This window comes from Seriola lalandi, unplaced genomic scaffold (assembly GCF_002814215.2).
Source record: "Seriola lalandi dorsalis isolate HSWRI2012SDOR001 ecotype SW California unplaced genomic scaffold, Sedor1 jcf7180002054579, whole genome shotgun sequence".
NCBI classification, from domain to species: Eukaryota; Metazoa; Chordata; class Actinopteri; order Carangiformes; family Carangidae; genus Seriola; species Seriola lalandi.
The window spans coordinates 1,748,383-1,773,212 of record NW_019525132.1 but is presented as its reverse complement, the minus strand read 5'-3'; the positions used below and the strand labels follow the sequence as shown (position 1 = coordinate 1,773,212).

The following is a 24,830-nucleotide window of genomic DNA, read 5'->3' as shown; positions in this document are numbered from 1 at the left end:
TTTTCAGAAAAAATAAACCCGATTTTATTTCCAGAAAACAGGTAGACAATATCATACATCAATTATGAAAAAAAGGACCAAAAACTACTAGTTTATCCTGAACTCAATATTGAAATTACTGTAGTAGAAAAAAAAGAGAGCACCTGCAGTTCACTGTGTGGGGAAATACAGAGACATTTTTGTTGGGGTTATTAGATCTGATACAGACTGGATTGAGAATGTTCTGCCAAAAAAAAAAAAAAAAAAAAGATAAAACAAAGCTCAAACAGCATTTCCTTAACGTTTTGTTTAAAGGTAAACTTAGCAATATGACACTGTGACTAATGTTCTGTTGTCATCCACACAAAATGGGAAACGTTTAAAAAGACATCAAATCAAATTAAGCCCAAAATACGTTTTTTTTTTTATCCCAAATTTGTACTTCTTCTTATCACATTTTTATTTGAACATTGAATCACTGAGTCTACCTTTAGTAATCCATTCTTTAGCCTGTCCACAGACCGCCTTGTGGCGTATTTCGTAAATTTCCCTCCAAACTAAACCAACACCTGTCCACTGATCCACCTCCTCTCTAACTCAGCCGGATGATCTCAAACTTGTTGAACTTCTCTCTCAAGGGCCGAGGCAAAAGCTCACCCTGGTCCTCATCCGTCTCCCCCACCTCCTGCGCCTCATTGTCCGACCCTCCTTGTCCTCCCTGTCCTTTATCCGTCCCTCCCGTTTGTTTATCCTTGGGACATTCCCCGTTGTAGGTCTTGACGTAATCCTCGACACGCCAGCCCCTGAACTCCTGCGGCTCTGAGCAGATCAGGCCACTGTAAAAGACACCGGGGTGGTGCTTAAGCCAGTAGATCAGGTAGTGGATGTTGTAGTCGCAGATCCATGGGTTGTTGCCCAGCGAGAGCTGCCGTAGGAAGTAGAGGTCTTCCAGGACACCATACTGGAAGTAATGGAGGCTGTTGTTGGACAGGTCGAGCTCACGGAGGTACAGCAGGCCTGCGAATGCAGCTGGCGAGGGGGGAGAAGGGAAAAGAAAAGAAAATGAGGTGGCAGCTCATACTGCTGTCTGAATACATTTTTTGGGGCCTTCCAGGGGCAACACAACAAGCTGCATTATTATCACCTAATAAAGTTGTTGTGGTGTACTTGTTAGCAAACAGCTGCTTATTTGCACATCCTGCAGACACAAAGTAACATTAGAATTCATTTGGAGTTGTGTGTCTGGCTCCCTGGTGAATGTAACTCCAATCTCCAGTCTCTTTTTTTGCTTTTTTTTTTTTGGTCTCCACCAACTCCTGAGGGAAATATCTGGCTCTTTAGCAGCTAAATGCTCCACTTTCTTCACAGGGCTAGTTGCTCATTTTGGAAGCGTACAGTGGTGGAATAGTTGAACAGAAAACCAATTGACCTGAATTGTCATCATTTTGATAATAAGACACAGTTGTCTCTTATAGAGCTCTCCTTATATTGACGTGAACTCAGCTTGACGTCAGGATCATCAAAATCTAACTAACCTGAGTTAAAAAGGTGACTGTTGACGTCCTTAAGAGGTTCCAGACATTGTAAGCAGTCTGTGTTTCTGTGTTTGAGTAGGAGTAATGGGACAGTGGAGACTGTTTCACGCTGTCCACTAGCCTTGGGCCCAGCTTTGATCTTTACAGGGCGGAAGAGAGGAGGGGAGGAGGAAAAGAAGAAGAGGAGGACGGGAGCGTGAGGAACATATAGAGGTAGACAAATATGGTGAGAATAAAGGCATCGCTGAGAGAGACATGAAAGAACAGGAAAAATGGACACCAGGGAACTTTTTTTTAACATTTTAACAGATAAGTTACTGCTATTTCATCATTTGACCCTGAAGATGACACAGACAGAGGGAGCTGTAGGAGGGGACGGAGGAGGCTGACTCTCCCAGATTAGGTCGGTGTAGTTTACCCAGTGTGGACTACTTTCATGGTATTTTCCCAGGCAGGTGTCATCTGCTTGCTTTTCCAATTTTGGCCTCTTGTCCTACAGTCAGCATGAGATAATGCCTGCTCACATTGTTGCCAGCACCTCTAGACTTTATACATTATGTGTCATTTGTTTGCTAAATGCTAATTTTGCAACCGTTGGACAGAGCCAGCTAGGTTAGCCATTTCCCTCTTTTCCGCCTTTGTGCTAAGCTAAAATAAACTAAGCTAAGCTAAGCTAAGCTAAGCTAGGCTAATTGGCTGCTGTGTCTGGCTTCATATTTACAGTACAGACATGAGAGAAAGCAAATAAGTGTTATAATGACCATGCTTCCCTCTGCGACATGTCAGTTCTTCCATTACTGTTCTTTCCATCTGCTCTTTCAAACCGTCCTTTGAGACTACTGTCAATGTTCTTGTCACGGAATGAATTCAAGCAAAGAGAGTAATCTCCAAGTATTTAAATGAGCACTCCCACCAGGATCGCAGAACCATACAACGCAGCTCCCACTGAGGTTAATGCTTTGAAACCTGTCATTACCTTTTCCAGCTTTTAATGTACATGCTTTAAAATTCTCAGTGCCAACAAAGAAACAGGCTGAATGGCATGAAAACATCCAGTCCAGTGCTGCTTAATTTATCATCTGACAGACGTGATAAATTAAGGTTTTACCCCTCACCCCCCAGGGTTTGCCCGGATCTGGGCCAATCTTGCCTACAAGTCTCCATAACAAATAAACACAATTTTCAAGTCTTGAGTCACCATGACTACAGATATGACTGTTGCATAAGTCACACTATTAGATGTTCCTTCATTGTTGCTTCACTTACAACAGGGAAGCATATTAAGAAATGTTTTTCTGCAGAGTTTGGAGTTCCACGAAGTTTGAGTCCCCACAATTCCTTAAAATGTCAAGTTATTAGTCACAGGGCATGTGCAGAGAATTGACCTTCAGACATACTGTACTTTCCTGTAACTCAAAATTTTATTGTTTTGTTGATTTCAGTGTTGTCCTGCCTAGAAAAGCCGCAACAATCTGGCACAAGATTTGGCCAAAACAATGAGAGACTGCTACTACAAAAAAATAAAACCAAAAAACGCATCTACAGTATTAATAATAACCCCAGCATGCCAGGGCCTTTGTGTTCATTCATTTTTCTTTCCCTGTCTGGCCATCCTCCACATGAAAAGCCTAAATAAACAACCACATGAAAATGATTATAATCATTTTTTATTTTACTGAATAAAAAAAAAAATGAATAAGGAGGAACAGCCATGAGTGAGACCATATGTCACTGGCTATCACAAGCTCTCAGAGTAACACAGAGTGTACTTTCAGTTTTTAGTTTTAGAGGGTGAGCTTCAGTAGATTGCAACATGTGTTGCAGGGTAATGAATAAAACTACAAGGTTTTGTGAAGGATTTCCCTCCTGGGCAGGAAGACAGGACCCAAAACATCATAAGTCTGGAGAAAGTAATGAGTCTGCCTGTCTTTTTTTTTTTTTGTGGTATTGCTTCAATTCAATAAAAATGACTGTTCAGATGTAAAATTCACAAGAAAAATCCCAAGATGAGAGGAAAAAGATTTTCTCCCACTCCTACTTCTATTATGTGATCAACTCAGGAACCTCAGATTTATGTTGAAACCCCTGGTAGGGATCTTGACACCCAGGTTATGAACCACTAGTTTGTTTCAGTTCAGCTCATTTCATTATTAAAGTTATATGGCAATGTAGCAGAAACACAAGTAATGTTAAAACAGTAGTTTTTAGTCTTTTGACATGTATATTTGCGTGTCCCTGTTATGTGATTTTAACAAACACCTGCTAGCCAATCAGAAAGAAGTATCTCAAAGAACCCAGATATATGTTCTCAGGTGTGTGTGAGGTTACAGAGGGTGGTGCTCTTTTGTTACCTGTGTCTATACTGTGCAGGCTGTTGCCGCTAAGGTTGAGCAGCTTGAGGTCTTTGGACAGCAGGAACTGTTTGGGCCTGAGATGTTTGATACTGTTACTGGACAGATCCATCTTCACTATGTCAGATGGCAGGTCAGACGGGATGTGGTTCAAATCTGCAGGGGGAGAAAGACAAGACAAACATAAGGTCTTCCACTCTGAGGGCAGATGGAAGGTAGCAAGAGTGTTGAGAGGAGAGAGAAAGCGCAGGAGCGTAAAAGGTTAAACTTAATACTCAAAAGAAGATAATATTTCAAATTGACAGAATGAAATTCAATGCAAGTATTTATAACACAACAAATAAAGATGCGTTCATGTATGCCTGTTGATAGTTTTAAAGGATTGAGGCAGATGTACAGAGGACCCAGTCTCAGAATCAGCTGGAAATCCAATCTGTCTGCATCTTTATACATTTTTCAAGATGTTGTGTGGGTTGTGTGTTTTTGCGTTTTCAAAATTGAGGCGAGTGTGACAGCATGGCTAACACTATTTCACTTCTGTGCCAGGGAAGAGTGTTTCCGCTCTTTTCCAGTGTTGTGTTCCCAGCCTCACACACACACACACACACACACACACACAAACACCTTTTCCCCCCCGTAAGAGTGTCTTTGAAAACTCTAATGCATGAAACAGCCATTTCCCACATATTCCCATCTCGACAGTAGATCCTCTCTGGAGCTTTAAATCAAAGTCCCACGCTTGAAGCACATTTCACAATTGCTATAACGCCACCACAGTGCTGGGACATTTATAATAAAGATCTGTCACTGCCAACAAATTTTTATCCCAAAGATAAACACAACAGAGAAGAGCTTTAATCTTGATATGTGGATCTTCTCCGCAGATAATAAATAGAACCAGATTCATGTTAAGATCGTTATTGCACAACTTCAACTTCTGGGATTTTTGGCTGTCGGATCAAAACGTTTTTGGAGTCAAAACATTTTTATGGATTTTGAATGATGGTATAGTTCAGTAGTTGGTCCCTGCAACCTGTATCATCGAAACGAACATGGGTGATTGTTTTTGCAGCAGTTTGCAAAAATGGTTGTGAGAGGAAACTGAAGCGCGTTTAGACAGTGTATACTGACTGAGACATAATCAAACGATCTTTACTCTGACTGCTTTATTTCCTCAATTTAGGGGAAAAAAAAGTTGTGTACGATATGCGTGCGTTTGAGCATTCATGCATACATGCATACATGCATGTGGACCGGTTTCCTGCGTGTATTTATTTACACAGAAGAATGCTTAAGGACATTTTTATAGTGCAGATGTTGCAGTCTTTATGCACACACTTTACTGCCACAGATGTTGGGGCAGGTTATCATGAAGGCATGTTGCCATAAATCACCAACTGAGATAATATAATTGCACAGACAGACTGGCACACACACGACAGCATGCACATACAACACCAATACACTTAGGAAATGTGTTATTATTGTTCAGTGTGTTGCAGTGGTAGCTGATGAAGTGTGCAGCAAATGCAGAAAAAGACCTTTTTGGAGGCCGTGAAGTTTTACATTACAAGCACTCAGTCGTCCACAGTGAGAACTTTCTTCTCAGAAGTCCAAAGGGAATCCCATCCTGCCTTAGGTGTACTACATATGTCTGCAACTTTGTCCAAGCAGATTTTCAGATGAGGCAAAGCTGGGGGAAAAATTCTGGCACAAACATCAGACTCAAATTCCCAGGCTTCCCTTTGAGAAATCAGTCAGACTTCAAACTTTTTGAGCCAAAAAACAAACCCTCTCTGTGCAAGAGAGATACATCTGTGGTCTGCGGTGTGTTTTACAGTCTAATGAGGATAATCTCCTGCACTGTGTCCTCAGCTGTGACAGTGGGTTAGGACTGGGCAAGTGGTGTCTGTGACCTGGTGGACCGACAGTATGTTCCTCTGGGTAAGAAAAAGCTGAGGCAAAGCTAGAAAGAGCTATTCTCCTCTTTATCAGCTTGATTAGCATTGCTTCCTGGAGCTAAATGTTTTGCCAGGAACTCATTATATCAGGGGTATCTTGTAATTTTTAATGGAGCAAATCTTTTAGATAAAGTGTTAGGCTCTTTCCTACTTTAACATCTGCTACGCGCCTCTACAGAGTGGACTGCTGAATGAAGGGAGTGAGAAAGAGAGTGAACATGTCAGGAAAAGTGAAAATCATTCAGTCATTACTGGTCTTGGACTGATTTTTTTTTTTTTTTCCTCTGAATCTGCTGGAGTCATTACTTTGGAGCACATGTGAACATCTGTCCCTCTTGAATTTTTCTGTCCAAAGAAAAAAGAAGGAGAAGAAGAAGAAAGTGCTTTGTGCTTCATTACTACCAAGATTTAATCTGGACAATTACCTGTTACATTTTTGTGGGATTTCATCATTTATTCTTTGGCGTCTAAATTATAGCACCTGCTTTAAGTCAAAGTGCCAGGCTACACTTACTTACTGCAGCAATTGAGTCAGTCATTCATCAAAACATCTTATGGAGGTCCCCTTATAAGTAAAACACATATAGGCAATGCATTAGTGTAACAAATGTACTTAATACACAGCAGTATTAACATAGTTTAAATGGATAGAGTTAAACTATTTCCATGATTTAGAAGCTGTGCAGAACATTAATCTGGACATTTATCTATATACTGTATCCTACTCCAGAGGCAATGGGTTAGCACTGCTGATGATGTATATGAACACATAAGTTACGAGTTACGGGGAAAAAAAATGTCAGTGGTCTGGTTGTTTATCCCTCGTTTTCTCACCATTCATTCCATGAAATGTCTTTCAGTGGTGCCATTATTTATTCTCATTTTTGCAAAAGGTGAAATATACAGCTACATCTGCAAATATATTTTGTTAGAGCATTAATACTGAATCTGTTTGGAGCAGATGGTGCAATATGTTTCATACTGTTTGGACAGTAGAAAGGAGAGCAGTTAATTCTACTTTTACAGTGTTGACATGATTACTCTGTGGGTCAGCTGCGCGTAGTGCAGTGAATTTTGTGGTTTGGACCCACTCCCCAGACTTGACAGGAGGAGTCATTTCTTTAAGTCTATTCTTAACAATTTAAGGCACTAGATGTGCTGTATGGTAGCAAATAGGTAGCTGTGAATTTGTTCATATTTGCCTTCCTCAGTTTAACTATATTTCATGTGAAGTCACTTGAACTCCACCTGCTAAACTGCATGTAAGACTAGAAGTGTAATGGTTTCCGAGGAAGGACAGTAGGCTATATACAGTAGAGTTGCTTGTCTAACATGAAGACATATGCAACCTAAGTGATAATATCCTGTTTACTATTTTCAATAGCCTGAACATGGTTGGGATCTATTCTATCATTTATGTTTAACAAGAGAAGTGTCAAGTTTCCGTGTGTTTCTAGGCTCTGGTTTTTTTTCATGTGAGTTATGTTTGGGCTTTATGCAATATAGATAAATCTCTGTCATCATTCCGGCAGAAGATATAGAGGCAGAGGTAAAGCCTTTTCTAAACATGCTGACATCTTTGTTTATATGATTTCACAATTACATTATTACAGTGTCATGTACTCCCTTATGCTGATAGTGTAGAGGGGTTAAGTCGTGCTACGTTTTTGAAAAAAAACAAAAAAACACGGTTTCCTGCCTTACTGCTTTAACTCACAGTGACAGTCAGCAGCTTAGCACGAACACTGGAAACTCACAACGAAGCACATAGATTAACACATCTTGTCACATTATGTCATGTTAAAAGATGAGATACTTAAATACGATAAATAATTTGTGAGCTTTATAGTTAGTTCTTGCTTCCAGATTTTTATGCTAAGCTAGGCTAATTGGCTGTTGAAGGTGTAACAGTGGTATCAATCATCTCATCTGGCTCCATACATGAAGGTGATCATGTATATTTCCCAAAATTTTGATCTGTTTGTTCACGCATGGGAACAAGTGTCATCTTTGCTAACATAGTTACAAACACAAATATGCAATCCTTGATTTTGTTATAGTTCCCAAAGGCACTCCCTAAGAGGCTCTTTGAAAAAAAAAAGTTTGATTTTATTTTTTGCACACATAATCTTCTTTTCTCTTTCTACAAACCAAAAAAATGAATAAATAACAGAGCATGAGTCCCAGGACTGAGTGCTTTGGGAAGGCAAAATCCCTATAAATCTTAGGCTGGACAGTGGAGACAACCACCTAGCATAACAATTGGTTTCTCTGGAAATTCTCAGTAACTCATGGTCTGTTTTCAGTGACCTCTTTGCCTCTGCCTGAAAAACGTCTTTGGAAAAGTCTAAAGCCCAGAAGTCGAACATCGGTACAGTTCCCAAACTACTGCAAAATTACTTGGCATCTGGCAGAGTCTGCAGCTTAATCCTCCTATTGTATAGCGTGATGTTTGATACTGTTGTCTTTTTTTCATTCATGCTCTCTACCTCTGTGTCTCGCTCAAATGACATCATGGAAGATACATTTTTCCTGCTGACTAACTGCCCAATGACTGTGCGCCAGGACGTCCAGGGAGAGCCTGACATAATATCATGCATGCGGGTGTGATTGTGACTGGGTAGCAGCCAACACACCATATACAGTACATGAGTCACTTTTCAGTTGCCATTTCAAATGGCCTGAAGTTTATATGGAGGTTTTGTGGTACTTCTGAAACCTATGATTTCTTGACCTTATGAGCACAGTCTCGAAGGCAAAGTCTAAAACTAGGCCAAAACAAAACCACCCTGTAGACGGGTTTCTGAGCAGCATCATGTGTGGAGAGGGAAAAAAGTTGATTTTGCACTAATATAACATATCAGGCAGAATGAGGGGAGTTTAATCAGTAATTTCATATATACTAACGTAACTTTTCTTTAACCTAATGTTAATTTTGTTAAGCAAATGTTACCTTTTTATGCTAATGTTACTTTTTAATGCTAATGTTACCTTTGTCATACTGACGTTACCCTTTTTATGCTAACATTACTATTCTTGAGCCAACGGTACTTCTTTTCATTATGATCTATAATCTATTATGCTAACGTTAGTGGAATGGCCTACTTAATTCATGCTACCTGTTGATAGATTTGGACACGTCATTTCTCGTTCTCACATCTCTCACAGCTCACTTCATGTGGCCTTTGTTAACATTATCACTGCTCCAAGCTTTACATTTGTAATGTTGGCTAAATTAGCTTAAAAGTAACTCCGGTGCAATACATCTGATGGTCACATCTACATTTATTGTAGCTATATGGTCCCTTACAAGTAAAATAAACCAGAAATGTGCCATATGTTGAAAAAATATACATCTAAAGAGTAATTTCACTGGTTTTCAGGATCTGTATTTCCAAACACTGAAAATATTACATCGTGGCAATAAGGTGTGTAAAATCTTTTATTTTGAATAATAGCTTCACTATCAGAACTAATCCAGAATGAATACAATTTTGGAGTTCAACAATGTGTCCATTGGATAGAGGGGACATAAATAGAAGTAATTTGAAGGCATATTTTGATACTACCACAGACTAAAGTCCACATTCCATCCTTGAGAAACAGAGCCTCAAGAGCTCCCTTATTAACTCTGACCACTCTGTATCGCATTGATCTCCAGTAAGCATGGTGTGGAGCCTGAAATCTGCTGTGGTTCACCTCAGAGAAACCATCTTTTAACCAGAGAAAGGGAGACATGCAGACTGGGGACAAAAACAGGGAGAAAGAGATCAACAAGAACAAAATATAGGGTTCATAGACCTAGAGATCAGAGTATGTTTCCACCCATTTCATGCTGCCTGCTTTCTTTTCAATCCCATGTGAAAGAAAACCATGTTCCCCATTTGTTCCACATCCAGACACTTCAACCCTCTCCAAAATGTCCTTTCACTTAATCACTGTATTTTTAGATCATTGTCATTCTGATATTTAATTCATCAGAGTGGCTGGAGCTGGCTGAAGTTAATTAGATTTTTAAAGCTGCCAGCCCTGCAGCTGCATTACATGGCATGTTCCTGGCCAAGACTGGATTTACCAAGCAGACAAAGTGTACACCTGCTTTGGGACCCCAGGCCAAGAGGGCCCTCAAAAGCCCTAGGTCCAGAACATTTCCTTTGGTTTTGGCCATTTGACACTTAAAGGTGCCCTGTGGTTGTCTTGTAAAGAAATCAAAGGTTATGTTTACATTCAGCATTTCCTGCATCCTTGAGGTCTAACAAATGTGTTCTATGGATTTTTCTTTTGTGCGTTATATTCTACATTGCTTACATCGTGGTTGCTTTCGCGCAGTCTTCTTCTTCATGGCCTTTTGTTGGTGTATTTTTATGTTTGTTGGAGCGTTACCGCCACCAACTGTTCAGGGCAAAGACCCACCCATAAAAACTTTGCTTCATTGTGCTACTGATGGTCAAATTCCCCACAGGGAACCTTTTAAGTACAATATGAACCAAGGAAGTTTAGCTTGTTTTGTATTTCTTATAGAGAAGCCCTGTGTCAAACCACAGTTTTATGAGCTTTATTATTTTCATTTATATTGTGTTCACATTATAAATGTTCCTAATAAAATTTTGTGATATCAAATTACTACAAACAAATCACAAGTTAAAGAGTTTTTCCAACATAGGAGTACAGTTTGCAGTGAATTTAATGAGAACTTGGAAGCAACAGGGCACATACACATTGCACAGGGGGCTTTAGGTAGGGTGTCAGTAAGGGGCAGACAGAAAAAAAGATTGCTTTGTGGAACCCTAATCAGTTGTTTTCTCTTGTGGCCAGAGAGGTAATTCATTATGGAACATGGAGAGAACAGCAACGCTCTGATTTTCTCAAGCGACTCCACATAATCTCAGAGAGACAGAGGGTCTTGAGAAATAATTTATAAGAGTCAACTTGAAGAATGTAATATGCTTTTGATTATATATTGCATTAGTTGGCCCAAAGTTCTTCAGGCCATATCATACCACAGCACACCAAACTCTGCCAGCATCTGTAAGTGTTTAAGATCATTGAACGGACCCAAAGGGGCTAGAGAAAAAATAACATGAAATGATCAATTTATTATAATCTACCCGTGATTAGATTTGCACTGTGATTGACAGCTAATACAACCAATGCAACTAATGAAAACACTAATGCTGGAGTCCAGCGAAGTGAAAACAACGAAATGAAAAGACACTAATCCTCAACTGGTTTCAACTTACAGTCGAACTACATGGGTGTCCTTGCAAATCAAAAGCACAGAAGACCATGCGCTGAATATCATGCAAAACAGCTGCAATATATTAGGCAATAATCGCACATCGCGTTCGCGGTGGGGGCTTGGATTAGAAGGAAGCAGGACAGAGAGAGTTATTATCAGGCATAGAAATGATGCGGAGAGATGGGTGAGAGAACCAGCCTGTGAGAAAAACTCAGATAAAGAATCGATTCAAAAGTCCTACTGTAGAAAAAAAATAATAATTAGGAAAATATGCGAAAAGCTTCCTCAAGCATTTATACAACACAGACGCTGCCTTGTGTGGCTTTGGCTTGTCGATTCTCTGTGAAGGATGGCTTTTCTCCGAAGGGCATTAGCTCTCCATTTTATAGATGCATTCATTTCCTCATGTAAATCTGGGAGCTAACTTGGTCTCAATCATGGACACAGACAATCTTTCAGTTTAGGGTGTTGACAGCGGATGCTATTTCAGAGGAGTCGTGTTTTAGTGCCTTTTAAGAAGATAAAAGGATAAAGAGGGGGACGAAAGGCAGAAGATGAGAGAGCAACAAAGTATAAAGAGCCCACATAAAAGAAACCAAGCGTGAATTCTCTGCACAAATTCAGAAATCATCATTTCTGTTTCTTCTGAATTGCAACAGTGAAACAAAAAACAAAATGTTTGTCGCCCCGGGGAAGTAACAGCTGCAATGATGGCAGCTTTGAAGTGGCATTTTTTACACCCAGAGAACCAGATGTGAAAACTGGAGGAGCTGAAAGAAAGTTGGAGAAGCATTCGTCTTCCTTTATCTTCTCCAGATTGATGTCTGCTTTTTTTCTGCAGAATCTGCCTATACTGACTCTATTGAGATGCTGGTGGTTGTTCCTGTCTCCTGAGATCTCTTGCAGAACACAAATCTGCAGGAAATTAATGAATGGTATGATTCAAATTAGAATAAAACACAATGGTGGCGCTGTAGTCGTAGAAATCAGAGGAGTGTGCAACAGACCACACAAGATCGCAAACACGTCAAACAAATGCAACTCATCAAAACGCCTCAAGCAATCATAAAGTGAAAGAAGAAAGTGGTCTTTGAATATAAATTAAACCCTTGAACCAAAAGCTGCCATGTGCCACTTTTACAAAGCAAGAATTTGAAAGAACAGACCGCGACCAGCCGCAGAGCCTGCTCCTCCCCTCCCTGTGAGGGTCCGGGCGCCCCATGTGGCAAATAAAATCAAGAAACACAACTGTGCTTACTCAGCTTGTTTGCAACCAAAACATTAGGCAGCAAAAGTAATTCTTATGGCCAATTTCACTGTATATGCAACTTTCAGCTGGAGAGTGCTGTACAAACCTAACAAATACACCTTTTTATACAAGACATTCCTCTGACCGCGTGGGCAGTGTATTTGTTGTTTTTGTCACACATCGTAGCCACTGAATAAATAGGAAACCCTGACCCTTCTCTGTGGACATAATAGCTACTGGATTTCTAGAAAAGATGAAAGGGCTAAGGATTCAAACTAGTAAGCGCATGTGTAATTGGCAGGCTGGATCATCAGAGTTACTACTATTCTTCCTGAAGGGAGCATAGACGTCTGTCATGGCAGATATTTCACTAAAAACCAAAAATGTTGCTAGAGGAAAAGTGAGAGGATCACCAAAGTCTACGGAGCCATGTCAGCAGCAAGTACCCACCCACACAGATACTGTCTTAACAGTGTGCTAATCCTTATCAGGTGCCGGACAGGTTGTGTGTTATCAGTTATCCTGAAACAGCATCCAAAATGTGCGACCTCTGCTCCAGATTATTCGACTGCATTTCAGCGATAACATGACACAAGATAAATTCAGATACAAACTTGAGATTCTCTCACCTTTGCTGCTGCAGTCCAGCAGAGGTTTCGGGAACATGTAGGTGTGACACATAGACGTGGCCTCTGGCTTCACTTGGAATGGTGGAGGACGTGGTCGACCCCCACCTCCACCCCCCGGCCTGATGTCCACCTGGTTGTCATCCACACACAGCGAGTCCACGTTCAGCTTCTTCAGCTTCTGGCCCGTCAGTAAAAGAGGCTCCGCACACTTGGCGTAGTTGCCCAGGTTGCGGCTGCTGGGTATCTGCAGCTTCCTGACCAGGCTGTCCAGTGAGCACCTGCAGCTCCAGGGGTTGTCATAGAGACGGAGGTAGGTAAGGCGGGGCAGAGGGAGCAGGACTTCCTCGGAGGCTGTTTTCAGTCTGTTGTGCTGGAGGAGCAGGGTGGTGAGCTGGGAGAGGCCGCTGAACGCTCCGTCCTCCACCATGGAGATGTCGTTCTGCTGGAGGTCCAGGCTCTTCAGCTTGGTGAACTGGGAGAACATGTTGTCCCTCAAAACCTAAACAGAGAGATATGAACTTTAGGTTTTTGTGTTTTTTTTTAAATTATTTTCTGCACAGTGTACTGGTTGAGTAGCTGCCAACAACCTTGTCTGATATGTTAACTGTTGACTCTGCTTGTAATACGAATTGATCCCACTAACATCGACCGTCTGTGTGTCCCAAACTTCACACAGCTTGTTCCTCAGAGTAACAGAGCTCCATTGTTATAAACGCATGAGAGGGCTACAACGTTGCACTGGCACATGTGTGACTTCGTCACGATGAATACGTGCACTGTATTTTAAATTGATACCACAAAGACTGTCCTGCTGTAAATACTCACCAGTGCACCAAATGTGTATTAATCCGCAGCTTAACATAGTCCCCAGCGAAAGCATTATTTGATCTTATATGAGTAGCTTAAACAACAGTACCTGGCTGTTTTTTTTTTTTCAATTAATGTTTTTATACTTTTATGAAAGTATGTATTTGTCATCCCTTGTTGCTGAGCACCACACACAGGGAAGTCAAAAGGTTGAAAGAAGGTTTCTTTTTTTGTACTGAAGTCAGCAAACTGACAAGTAAAAACATTCATGTATTTGAATAATACACTCTTTCATCCAGTGGTTCATTCAGTAATCATCTAATGGAGAGCACTAAATACTGGCTTCCAGTGATGAAAAGCTGTCTCAACTACTAAGTGAATTTCTGAAGTCATTACTGCACAATCAGCATCCTATCTGGCCAGCATGAAGAGCTTTTAACAAAAACAAACATTCTTGTTAGAGTTCGAATATTCAGCTCTTTAGCTCGTAAGTGCTCCACTGCGTTCACCAGCTGGTCGGTAACAGCTGCTTGGTGTTTTGGTGTTTTACAAAGTCATTTCACCCATCGGTAATGTGAAAGTATGGATATATTGCAGCTTTAAGTGCAAAATGCAGTAATATTTCATACATTTATGCAAAATCCAACAGGGCCAAAGATGCAGCTAAAAATAAAACAAAGCCCACTTTGTTCATTCTTTCCTTCACTACTCATTCATTCAACGACCCAAAGTGAAGTTTAATTACGCTATTATTTTACCGATTTGATCAGTGTTTATAACTCATTCGTCCTCATTTGTTACCTCGCTGGCAAAGCATTTGGCTTCGTTCCTGTCAACACCTGTGACACACATCCTGTGTGTGCACTCAGACATGCAGAAACCTACACACGTATATACACACACACGTGGTGGAAAAGTGTGTCTTTGATGTCGAGACCAAATGAATGGTGCACAGATGCTCGTGGCATCAACAACCGGGCTGGGTTTATGCTCAGAGTTAGAAGCTTGAGACACTAATTGTTATGTAAAACTCTACAAGGCGCTCTCAGAATCTGTTAAATATCATTAGCAGTGTGTTGTGTCCAACTGTGGCAGGTGGTCTGTGTCTCGTCTCTTCTTATTTACACTATGCAAGTGCAAACTGTCTGTTTGTACCTGAATCTTATTTCTTGCCAGCAGCAGGTGGTGAATGTCTTTGGGCCAGTCCTGCATCACGGTGGTCAGCTGCCTGTCCTGACAGTCCAGGTACTTCTCTCCCGCCTCCATGTATTCCTTACACTCCTGGGTTTGACGCCTCATGACCCCCGCCCTGCCTCTGCCTCGCACACGGCCCCTGGCGCCCCTCTCCGCAGCCCCTGACCGAGGGCCTCTCCGGGGCTCCGCTGACCGGAGGAGCAGGAAGAAGAGAAGGGTGGTGAGGAGACGCATGATGCGGAGAGGAGAGAGAGAGAGGAGGAGGAGGAGGATGAAGGGAAGGCCTCTCGGTAATCAGGTCAACCTTGGAAGATTGCTGTCGGATGTATTGGTGTGACGGGGCCGGTCACAGCTGTGTGTATGAGGAGAAAAACAAAGAGAGAGAAGAAAGTGACAGCCATGAGTGAATTAAGACCCACAGTTCTAGCAGTTCCATATTTTTCCCCTGAAGCTCTGAATCTCACCCCTGTCATTTTATATGGGATGTGGGACATCATTCAAAGCATTATGGGATAGTAGACAAAACAGGACTGACCAGCAGCACAAACACAGGAGGAGGTAACGGTCGAAACAGCTTTAATTTTATGCAAAATAGCACGTTTCCCTGGAAGATGGATACATTTATGCGTAATAGAGAGGTCAACGGTAAACAAATGAGCATATTGGTAAGACACAGAAATGATGCACGGATAAAACGTAAGAAATAATACTTGAAAAAGAAGAAAGGGTTGTATATTCTGTTAGTGAGACTCACAGGTAGAGAGAATCAAGTCACAAACACAATAGAATATACAGGGATTTCTCTCAGTTGCATGTGGAGACTTGCTGACAACTGAGATGGTAACAGCGCACATGTTGAAAGAGTTAGTGGAGAGGTAGAGTGAGCGCTGAGAGAGGGAGAGGAAACAGGAAAAGGGGGTTTGAGGGAAAGAGAGACAGACATTTGTTACATGTTAACATCTTAAGGGTTAAAATGTGCTTGTAGTAAAAGTGCTGTTTTCTTTCTGGGATGTTTTCTACTACCGACGAACCAGGCGCAGACGTTCTCTCTTCCTGTCCCCCGGCCATCTTTCTGAACACGCCTTTCCTCTCCACCTCTCTGCGTCCTGATCTTATTACACGGTCCACCTCTCTTTGTCTCTCTTTCCTCTCGTCACATGTTGCTGATTCCGTCTCACCCTGCTGTCATTATTGATTAATTCTCCTTAAACATCCATCCACCTACAGGATGTTTACGCTCGTGTGTTTACGGGCGCTTATGTGTTGTATAGGATGTATCTGTTTCTATTTGCAGAAAAAAAAAAAAACGACATCTGAAATGTGAAATATTGTATGTAACATTCAGGATTTCCTCGATCCACATCTGCTTTAGTTTGAATCTAAACTTGTCCCGACATCACTCATAGCCTGCCACCACTTTGGTTAGGATATGGTTAAAGTTTAGGTATATGCTGGATTATTCCTCACCAAGAAATAGTGACAGTTCACAACCTGCTGTAAAACATGAAATTAGTCAGACTGCAGAGCCAAACTGGCTGTTTCCTTCTATTTCAAGTCTTAATTCTCAGATAACTGGCCACCGGTTGTAGCCCTATAGTTAATGGTTGGACATGAGTGGTGCCGATCTTCTCATCACTCAGCAAAATCAAATAAGCAAATTTCCAAACATGTCAATCTATTGCTTCCAAATCACTACCTGGCTCTTCTATCCTGATTTACTGCCTGTCTGTACGGCCAAACTGGGAAACTATCATCAGCCACAAATATGAAAAGTTCAAGACTGGAAATATTAAAATTTATAGCTTGATAATGATGGGGATTGTCTTTTTTTCTTTTTTTTTGCTACATAACCACTTGTTCTGGACTCCCTGCTCTTCCTGATAATTTTAAATATGTGTGTCTGCGTGGGTGGGTGAGTGTGTGTGTGTGTGCAAGTTCTATGGTAAAATAAGTGAGTCATGGGTCTCTTGTGTGATCGGAGGCAAAAGGGCAAGGCCCACAGCCCTGCCAAGACGCAGTGCACACACACACACACACACACACACACACACACACACACAGAGAGACACACACACACACACACACACACACACACACACACACATACAGACACACATGTGCACACAGTCATTCCAACTATACCCAACCGCAGCCCCCTTACAGTCTTCCAGTCTCTCACACAGTGGAACAAGCCTGTCAATGCAGATGGTGCCGTTCCATTGTGAATAACAGACTGGGCATGTTAGCGAGCTACAGGCAGAAACAGCTGAGAATGTGTCTTTCCGGCCCATTGAGCACTCCTCAACTGTCCCAACTATCAATGGACTCCAACGAAGCAAACCAAAAAAAAGTTTGATTTCCTCCACTGCTGTAATATACTTCTAGTGAGCTGTTACTCCGAACCCAACAGAAACTGAATGAGTCGGTCCTCTCAGCCCCCATCTGTCAGTGTGCACCAGACTGTGTCTGTCTTTCTTCTTTCCCCATGTTTACATGCAAGGGATGCCCTTTATACATTTGCGTGTGTTTGTCTGTTCGTACGCTCGGGTTCTGTGCATCAACTGCGAGCACATGTTCTTGTGTCTGCGTCGCATGATCGCGCAGCTGATGAGGGACATGTTTCGACACAAGGTGGGACTCGCGCCAGGCCAAACAGTCAGAGTAGACTAGACTGAGGCGTCTTGAGTAGACCCAGACACATCCTCCCAGGCTAAGTCGTTTGGTCTGGTACAGGTGATTGATAAACACTACTGTGACCCAGCTGTACCAATAGTCCTGCGCAGATCAGTGGGTAAAGCATTAAACACAGTCTCCAGTGCATCATAGCCACATCCGCCAAAATACACATAATGTAGAAAATATTAGGGATGTACTGGTGACAAATTAAAGGAAAAACCAACAGCGTCCACAATGTCTTTTGGCAGAGACTTTCCAAGTTTCTGTAGCTCTGCTGGAGGAGGAACATAATTCTTCCTCCGTGTGGAGTTTTTGATTACTGTCACGGGGAGCACTGTCTCACATCTTGCTCTGAACTCTCTCACAGGTGTTTCTAGGTTAAGATTTGGTTGCTTTGAAGGATGTAGTATACTCTAATGACGTCTTTCAGAAAACAAAGTGCGTTTCATTTTTCTGAATTTACTCACATCACTGACAAAGCCTGTCTTGTGCCAGTATAACATCTCATTTCCAGCTGTAGAGGTAAGAGAATTGCATGTTACAGTGCACAAACCCATCTGGACTGGTTGTGCTTCGCTACGCGTTTGTTCAGGGTTTTTCTTTATATTCCTCACCCATGTGAAGGGTTGGTTAAAAAAAAAAAAAGGATGACTAATTTAAGTGCTTTATTTAAAAAGTTTTAAACTTACAGCTCCTCCTCATGTTTGGAGCATGATGATTCCATGACTCCTTCCCTGATCCCTAATCAGTTGGTCCGGTGCTGATACTGCTCAGATATTTTTCCACATCACAGCTGCTGAGCAACGAAAGTTCCGCCCCCTGTTAGAAAACTACAGCCACGGTCAGCCTGCAGTATCCCAACACACATTCCAACTGGGACCATAACATGCACACTCAAGCCAAACCCATCCCTGCGGTTCACCTCATGCCCATACCAGCCGGAATTAGCCCCTCCAGTCTAGTATTATTCCCCACCCCAGCTCCTTTTGGTCAATCCATGCCAACCCAAAGCCGTCTCGAAGAAAAAACTGTCTCCCTCTGTCTATAAACATCCAGCATGGTGCAGTCAGATATTTCCTCAGGAGCATTGCTCTAAATACTTTAGGTATTGCTGCCTCTGTCATCTGTCCTGAACCAAGTTTGGTCTGGACATGAAATGTGGCAGCATCATGTCTCAGTTCGGACCCTGGAAAAACAAGTTTGTGGGAAGAATCTGGCCTTTCTTTTAAAAACAAGATGTAGGTGAGTTACAGATGACGAAATACAGCATGTCCATGCTAAATAATAAGAAACCACAGATTAAGTATTGCGGTTATTATTCTTAATTTTATCATTTCTCTTGGGCCAGCTTGAGGTTTTTGTTTTTGGCCATGGCTCTAGGGAGGGGACTGTCAGTTAGCTACACCACTATTTTGGTCCAGACTTAAATATCTCGGCAAGTATTGAATGGCTTTCCAGGAAATCTTGTAGAGACACTCCCTATGCTCCTTATAACTTGATCCCTTGATTTTTTTTTTTTTAATCTAGCGCCATCATAAGTTAAGTTAAAATGACCACACCAAACATTATACCTGCTGAACATCAGCATGTTAGCGTTGATGTTAGCATTTAGCTAAAAGCACTGCTATGCCTAGTCTTGACAGAGCTCTTAGTCATAGTAACAGAAATTTTGTAGAAAGGTAGATTACAGAACTAAGATCACTGTCTATTTTAACATGCTCACTATCCAGCGCCATCATTTGAAAGTCATAATTTAGCTTAGTTTTAGAGACATGGGGTATTATTTGACAAGTATGATGTTTTTATTGTCTGAAGACCAAATGAAACAGACTCTCAGGCTGAAAAAGTTAAACAGATTATCCCATGAATCACATACTTCATGTAGTGCCGCATGTGGCTGACAGTTTTATCGGTTTGTTCACAGTAACCTGCATGCTAACAAGAGTGTAGCTTAAATGCCTCAGGGTCATTCTGTTAACAGAAATAGTGTTTTATATTGGGTGTTAATTATTAGACATTTTATTTTTTGAAATCACGCCCAGCTCAATTTTCAATACTTTTCACATTTCAACCACATGAGGTAAGTTTTTTTTTTTTTTTTTTTTTTTACAGGAAGACCACAATCGGACAGCACTGCCAGAAAACCCCCCAGAGAGAAATGTAGTTGTAACAGCAAGTATGATTGTGTCATCAGTTGCGATAGAGCTCCAGTTACCGAACAGACACTCGACTGCATTGTGCTGGGCAAACTGCTGAGCAAACGGAAAAAGTTTTCATTTGGTAGTTTGCCTTAAATCTTTCAAATGGTTTTTCAAACCAAAACAATTTAGCTAATCAGTCTTTTAGACAAGGAAGGGACAGCAAATACTCAGCACCAGCGTGCTCTCAATCAAAACAAACCACTGAATAAATGCTTTAGTTAGTGTGGAATTTGTTTTGGTGACGGGGTGCAGGGAGTGAAGACTTGAAACTCCAACGCCAACTGCATATCATGTGTCTTCATGCTGTAACAGCTTTTTTGATCCTAATACTCTGTACACGATACTGTAATTTGATGGGAGAGAGTGAGAGATCAACTAAAGTGATTCAGTGACTGCATGTACAGTAGCACACCACTTACATTATAATGATATAAAGCAGGGTAGTGAGTGTTGCAGGGAAGTATAACGTGTAATTTAACCAGGTGTAAGCAGGCGGTTTTGCAGGAGTTCAGTGCTGACAGAGGAAGTTATACCACTCTGCCGAAGAACCAGAGGTCAAAGTGCAAATGTGCAAATGAAGCACCTCAACATAACACGCACACGCACATGTAGACACATATAACATAGTATATTACAACAGTATATTCATACAGATAGACAAAAGGGAGGGACATATACTGCAGGTGCCCATACAGGGACAGTGAATGGAGAAAAAAAAAATATATAAAAAAAAAACACACAGAAGAGCCACACCCCGACGCAGTCTGTGTGTCTGTGTGTCCATGTGTGTTCTCTGAACTGTCTGTGGGTTCAAATGGGTCATTTGGCCTCAGCAGACAGGAGGAAACACAAACCGGTTGGCCTCGAACATCATCCCGTACCACCTACGTCAGGAAGAGGGGGCGAGAGAAGAAGACTCATCGACTCTGGATTAAGAGAAATACAGATGGAGGCAGTTTACAAATTTGAAAACCATTTCCCAAATAATGTTTCAGCGAAAAAAAAAAGAAACCACCGGTTGGTGGGTGGGGGGCGTGGGGGGGGTGAAAGACAGAATGGAGAAGAAAAACCAGGCTCAAGAATGTTAGACGTTGAAGTTGCACGGGAGAGAAAATATCATGATGTCAGCTAAAGGGAAGTTCCTCCTGGCGAAGAGGGGAGACGGATTTGTTTGGTTTCAGGTGACACCGCTCTGCTTCTGTTGTTCTAGGAACACATGAGCGGCCGAGGAACAGAGGCAACAGCACATACGGCGGACCCTGTCTGATGTAAATTTGCGGGTCAAACTACAGAATCGCTTTCAGTTTTGTGCACTCATAAAAATCAAACCTATTTTATGTAAAGGTTTTGGCTCTGAATGGTCCGAGGCTCAATCCGGTGGCAAGACATCAATCCCTTTTTTTTTTTCCACCACTACAGGGACATTACATAATATCTGTTCTTGGCTTAACATATACACATGAACATGAAGACAAGTTGGGTAAAAGGGCACTGCACACTTGACTTGCAGCATTAGGAATAAGCGAGGTCTACCTATAAAACATCTTATCCAACACTTATCCATGTCAACACCACCCTCACCCGCAAAAAACTTTGAAGCTGCTCAGTCTCTTCCTGCACTAGCTGCCCACGGAGGCTCTTCACGCTCCAATAACACTGGACAGGCCACTGGGGATGGAAAGAGTTCAGACCTCCAGAGGAAACACAGCGCAGAAACACAAGGGCCACTGTGTTGCAGGGAGAGAAAGTGAGAACAAGCAGGGGAGGCTGCGAAAACAAGAACGAGCCCTTTCTCCTGAGCTACTAATAGAAAAATGTAAAGCATTCAGCTTCCATCCAAGTTGCTTGCATAGATAGATACGTGGAGGGAAGCAGGCGGAAAGTCAGTCAGTCAGTTGTTGCAGAAAAGACAGACGGATTCAATTGAGAGTTGAAACAAGGAGTGAGTTTATAGGTGAGTTTTCTCTGCCAGCTATAGCCTCCCAGTAAGCTCACCTTACTTTGTTTCCCTTGGGCTCATTTCCCTTTGTGTGTGTGTGTGTGTGTGTGTGTGTGTGTGTGTGTGTGTGTGTGTGTGTGTGTTCCCAAATGTAACAGCCCCACCATGAAGCAAAGAGACAAAGAAGGACATAAGGAAAGAATGATGGCACCTACAAGGATGTAAGGAACCGACCCTAAACCCGACACCAGAGGACGAGACAGTGACAGAGGCAGACATATACTGTGTATGTAGAGAGTGAGCGAGAAAGAGAGAACCCTTACACATCCCTGAGAGCCTAATTGGAACCAGACAAGTTCATTTCTGCAGAAGAGGAGAGGCAAGAGGGACGGGACGGGGGGGGGGCAGAAAATGACAGCTTGGTTTTTACAGGCAGGGTCAGAGGTGATGAACACACAAAAAGACCAACATCTGAAAGTAGATGTTCGATGGAAAGCCAAAAGCGTGTGTCCGTGTGTATGCTCCTTTATAGTATACCCATGTGAAATCTGTTTTCTCCTTATTCTCCAGAGGCCAAACACACAGGCAGGAATAGCAGAATAGCCCTGATAGAGGTCAGTGTCTCATGCACCGGCGCCTGCGCGTCCATGCAACTCCTAATGTGCTTTCAGCTGAGGGGTTATCAGGCATTGGTGTGGTCTCCCTCCCAGTTTCTTGGCTGCATCTACTCATGCTCTGCAGCTAACTATGAGAACAATAACCCCCATCATAAAACATTAAACCCGGAATTACTGTGTTGCTGAAATGTGTCAGGTTTATAGAAAAAAATGAAGAGTTGGGGAAAGGTTTTATTTTAATCTTATGCAATATTCTGCTGTGTTTAATTGTGTATTCCAGTCTATTACTTTCTATCAAGAAATCCTGTGTGCAAACTGCTTCATTAGAAACAGGGAGTTAAAAAACTGTCATGAGATGTTTCACACACAGTTTTGTTTGCGTTGGCGCCAGACACATCTGCACTTTAAACACACACACACGCATGCGCACACACACACACACACACAGAATTCTCCCTCCCCTCTTACTACAAAGTGTTCCACTTAAACTTAACTGTGGCTGCAGCTGAAACAGCAGAAACATAAGTAAAAGGGTCTCTCTCACTGTAATCAGAGTAAACTTGCAAGTCAAGCGGTGCAAAATTCCAGAGTAAAACCACACGTCGCTCCCTCTCTGCGCTGCATGAGGCTGGAATTTTTTCTGAATCTTATACAAGGGGCATGTAACTCCCTGTGTGGATGTACATACAGCTGCACACACACACACACACACACATATGGACACTTGAACAACCAGCAAGTATACTGTACAAACAGTGGTGCAATAAACCATGCAGACATCCTTTAGAGGATTTTGAAATCTTATTTCTGGCAAAATCTCATAGCTGACACCAAATTCTCCAAATCCTATTTCTTTTCTTTTTTTAAAAACATAGAATAGGCTGAGTATTCAGTGAACATGAGTCATTTGTTGGCCATGGCTGTCCAGAGTTTCTTACTGTCCAAAGAGGGTCCAAGTAGGTAAATGAACCCCGCACTCTTAGCTCTCTCTCTCTCTCTCTCTGCTGAGCTACACTGCCTCACCATGGCAGTGTTTAGTGCTTTTTTAGTTCTGGTGCATGGGGCCTCCAGCCAATTACATGACAAAAGCATTAAGGAAGCATCTAAAAATAGCAACTAGCCTAACTCCAGGGGAAATTAAGATTAATGTGAGGCTGCAATGACCCTCAGTAAACTTGGCACAAGTTGAGCAACTTCAAATAGGAGTTTCATATGAGAAAAAGAGTGCTGACTTCAGCAAATCCTCAAATACAGAGCTGGAAAAAGATGCAGCTCAAATGTAATGAAGACAATAATTAATTTCTTGTTTTGATTTTTTTTTCTTTTTTCTATCAGACAGTACAATCCAACTGAGATATTGCATGTTATGCAACCTTCTTGTGAGTAGCTCAGCTCGGTCCATTCATATCTTATGTTTCGAGTGTCATTGCGCCAATCCAATTCTGATAATGGACACGTGTTTTAATGTTGTGTTGCTGCAGCTTAACTTTAAGTGACTTATCAGAAAACACACAGTAAGTTTTCAGCATAGCAGCACTGCATTCATTCTTTGTCTATGAATTCACTATCAGTGCCTGTCTCCAAGGAACAAAGGGAAAACCCTAAGAAAATCGGAAAGTCACAATTCTAGTAAAAACTTTAGGAAAAAAAAAAATCATCCTCTGGTGGGTTTTATTACATATTATGCAACCTTGTAACCATTTCAGATCAAGATTAAAATAATATGCTGTGGGTTTTTTTTCTAGCCTTGATGGAATCAGTTTTTATCACCAAGAACTAAAACTCTGGTGCCAAACTTTACTTGCCAGAAAATCTTCTTGAGTATTGAATGTTGTATCAGGAAGGATTTTGGGGAGGGGAGGGTGGTGGGGGGGGCGCACGTTTGCTTTCAGCTGCAGAATCTTTTGCCGATAGACAGATCTGATGGTACAATGTGAGGGTTTCAGTCCTACCTGTGCAGGGAGAGAATCTGGCTCGGGCTCGTCCACTAGGACCTGCAGATCTCCGGTTGGTCCCGCGTCCCCGGCTCCTAATCCTGTCATGAGCGCTGCGTCCAAGCCAAGAAAATCCTGCCTGGCTGCCTGTAAACTTAGAGCCCGGAGTGAGGGACGAACGACTTGCTGCTTCTACTCTCCCTCTCTCTCTCTCTCTCTCTCTCTCTCTCTCTCTCTCTCTCTCTCTCACTCTCTCTCTCTCTCTTACACACTCTCACTCACTCTCTTACTTTTCACCCACTCAGCTGGATCGCACTGAGAGTGTGAAGAGAGAGTCAGAGAGAGAGAGAGAGAGAGCCTGCAAGCAAAAAAAAAAAAAACTCAAAGGAGTCTCAAAGCTGTGTCTGGTTTAGCATTACACACACACACACACACACACACACACACACACATATGTAGGAGGGCGGCAACCTTGCACTGGTCGCCTCTGCTAAACCAATGGACTTCCTTTAGGATATT

At 42.0% G+C, this 24,830-nt stretch overlaps 1 protein-coding gene across 1 annotated transcript; it reads right to left on the bottom strand.

Moving 5' to 3' along the window:
- lrrc17 (leucine rich repeat containing 17) lies at window positions 1-24,599 on the bottom strand. The gene is made up of 5 exons (XM_023418002.2): window positions 24,330-24,599; window positions 14,906-15,296; window positions 12,944-13,442; window positions 3,866-4,021; window positions 1-1,008 (listed from the first exon to the last, which is right to left on the bottom strand). Exons 2-5 carry the CDS (start codon window positions 15,176-15,178, stop codon window positions 572-574), a joined length of 1,365 nt encoding a protein of 454 aa, XP_023273770.1. The 5' UTR covers window positions 15,179-15,296; window positions 24,330-24,599; the 3' UTR covers window positions 1-571.
- Window positions 24,600-24,830: the final 231 nt, after the last annotated feature.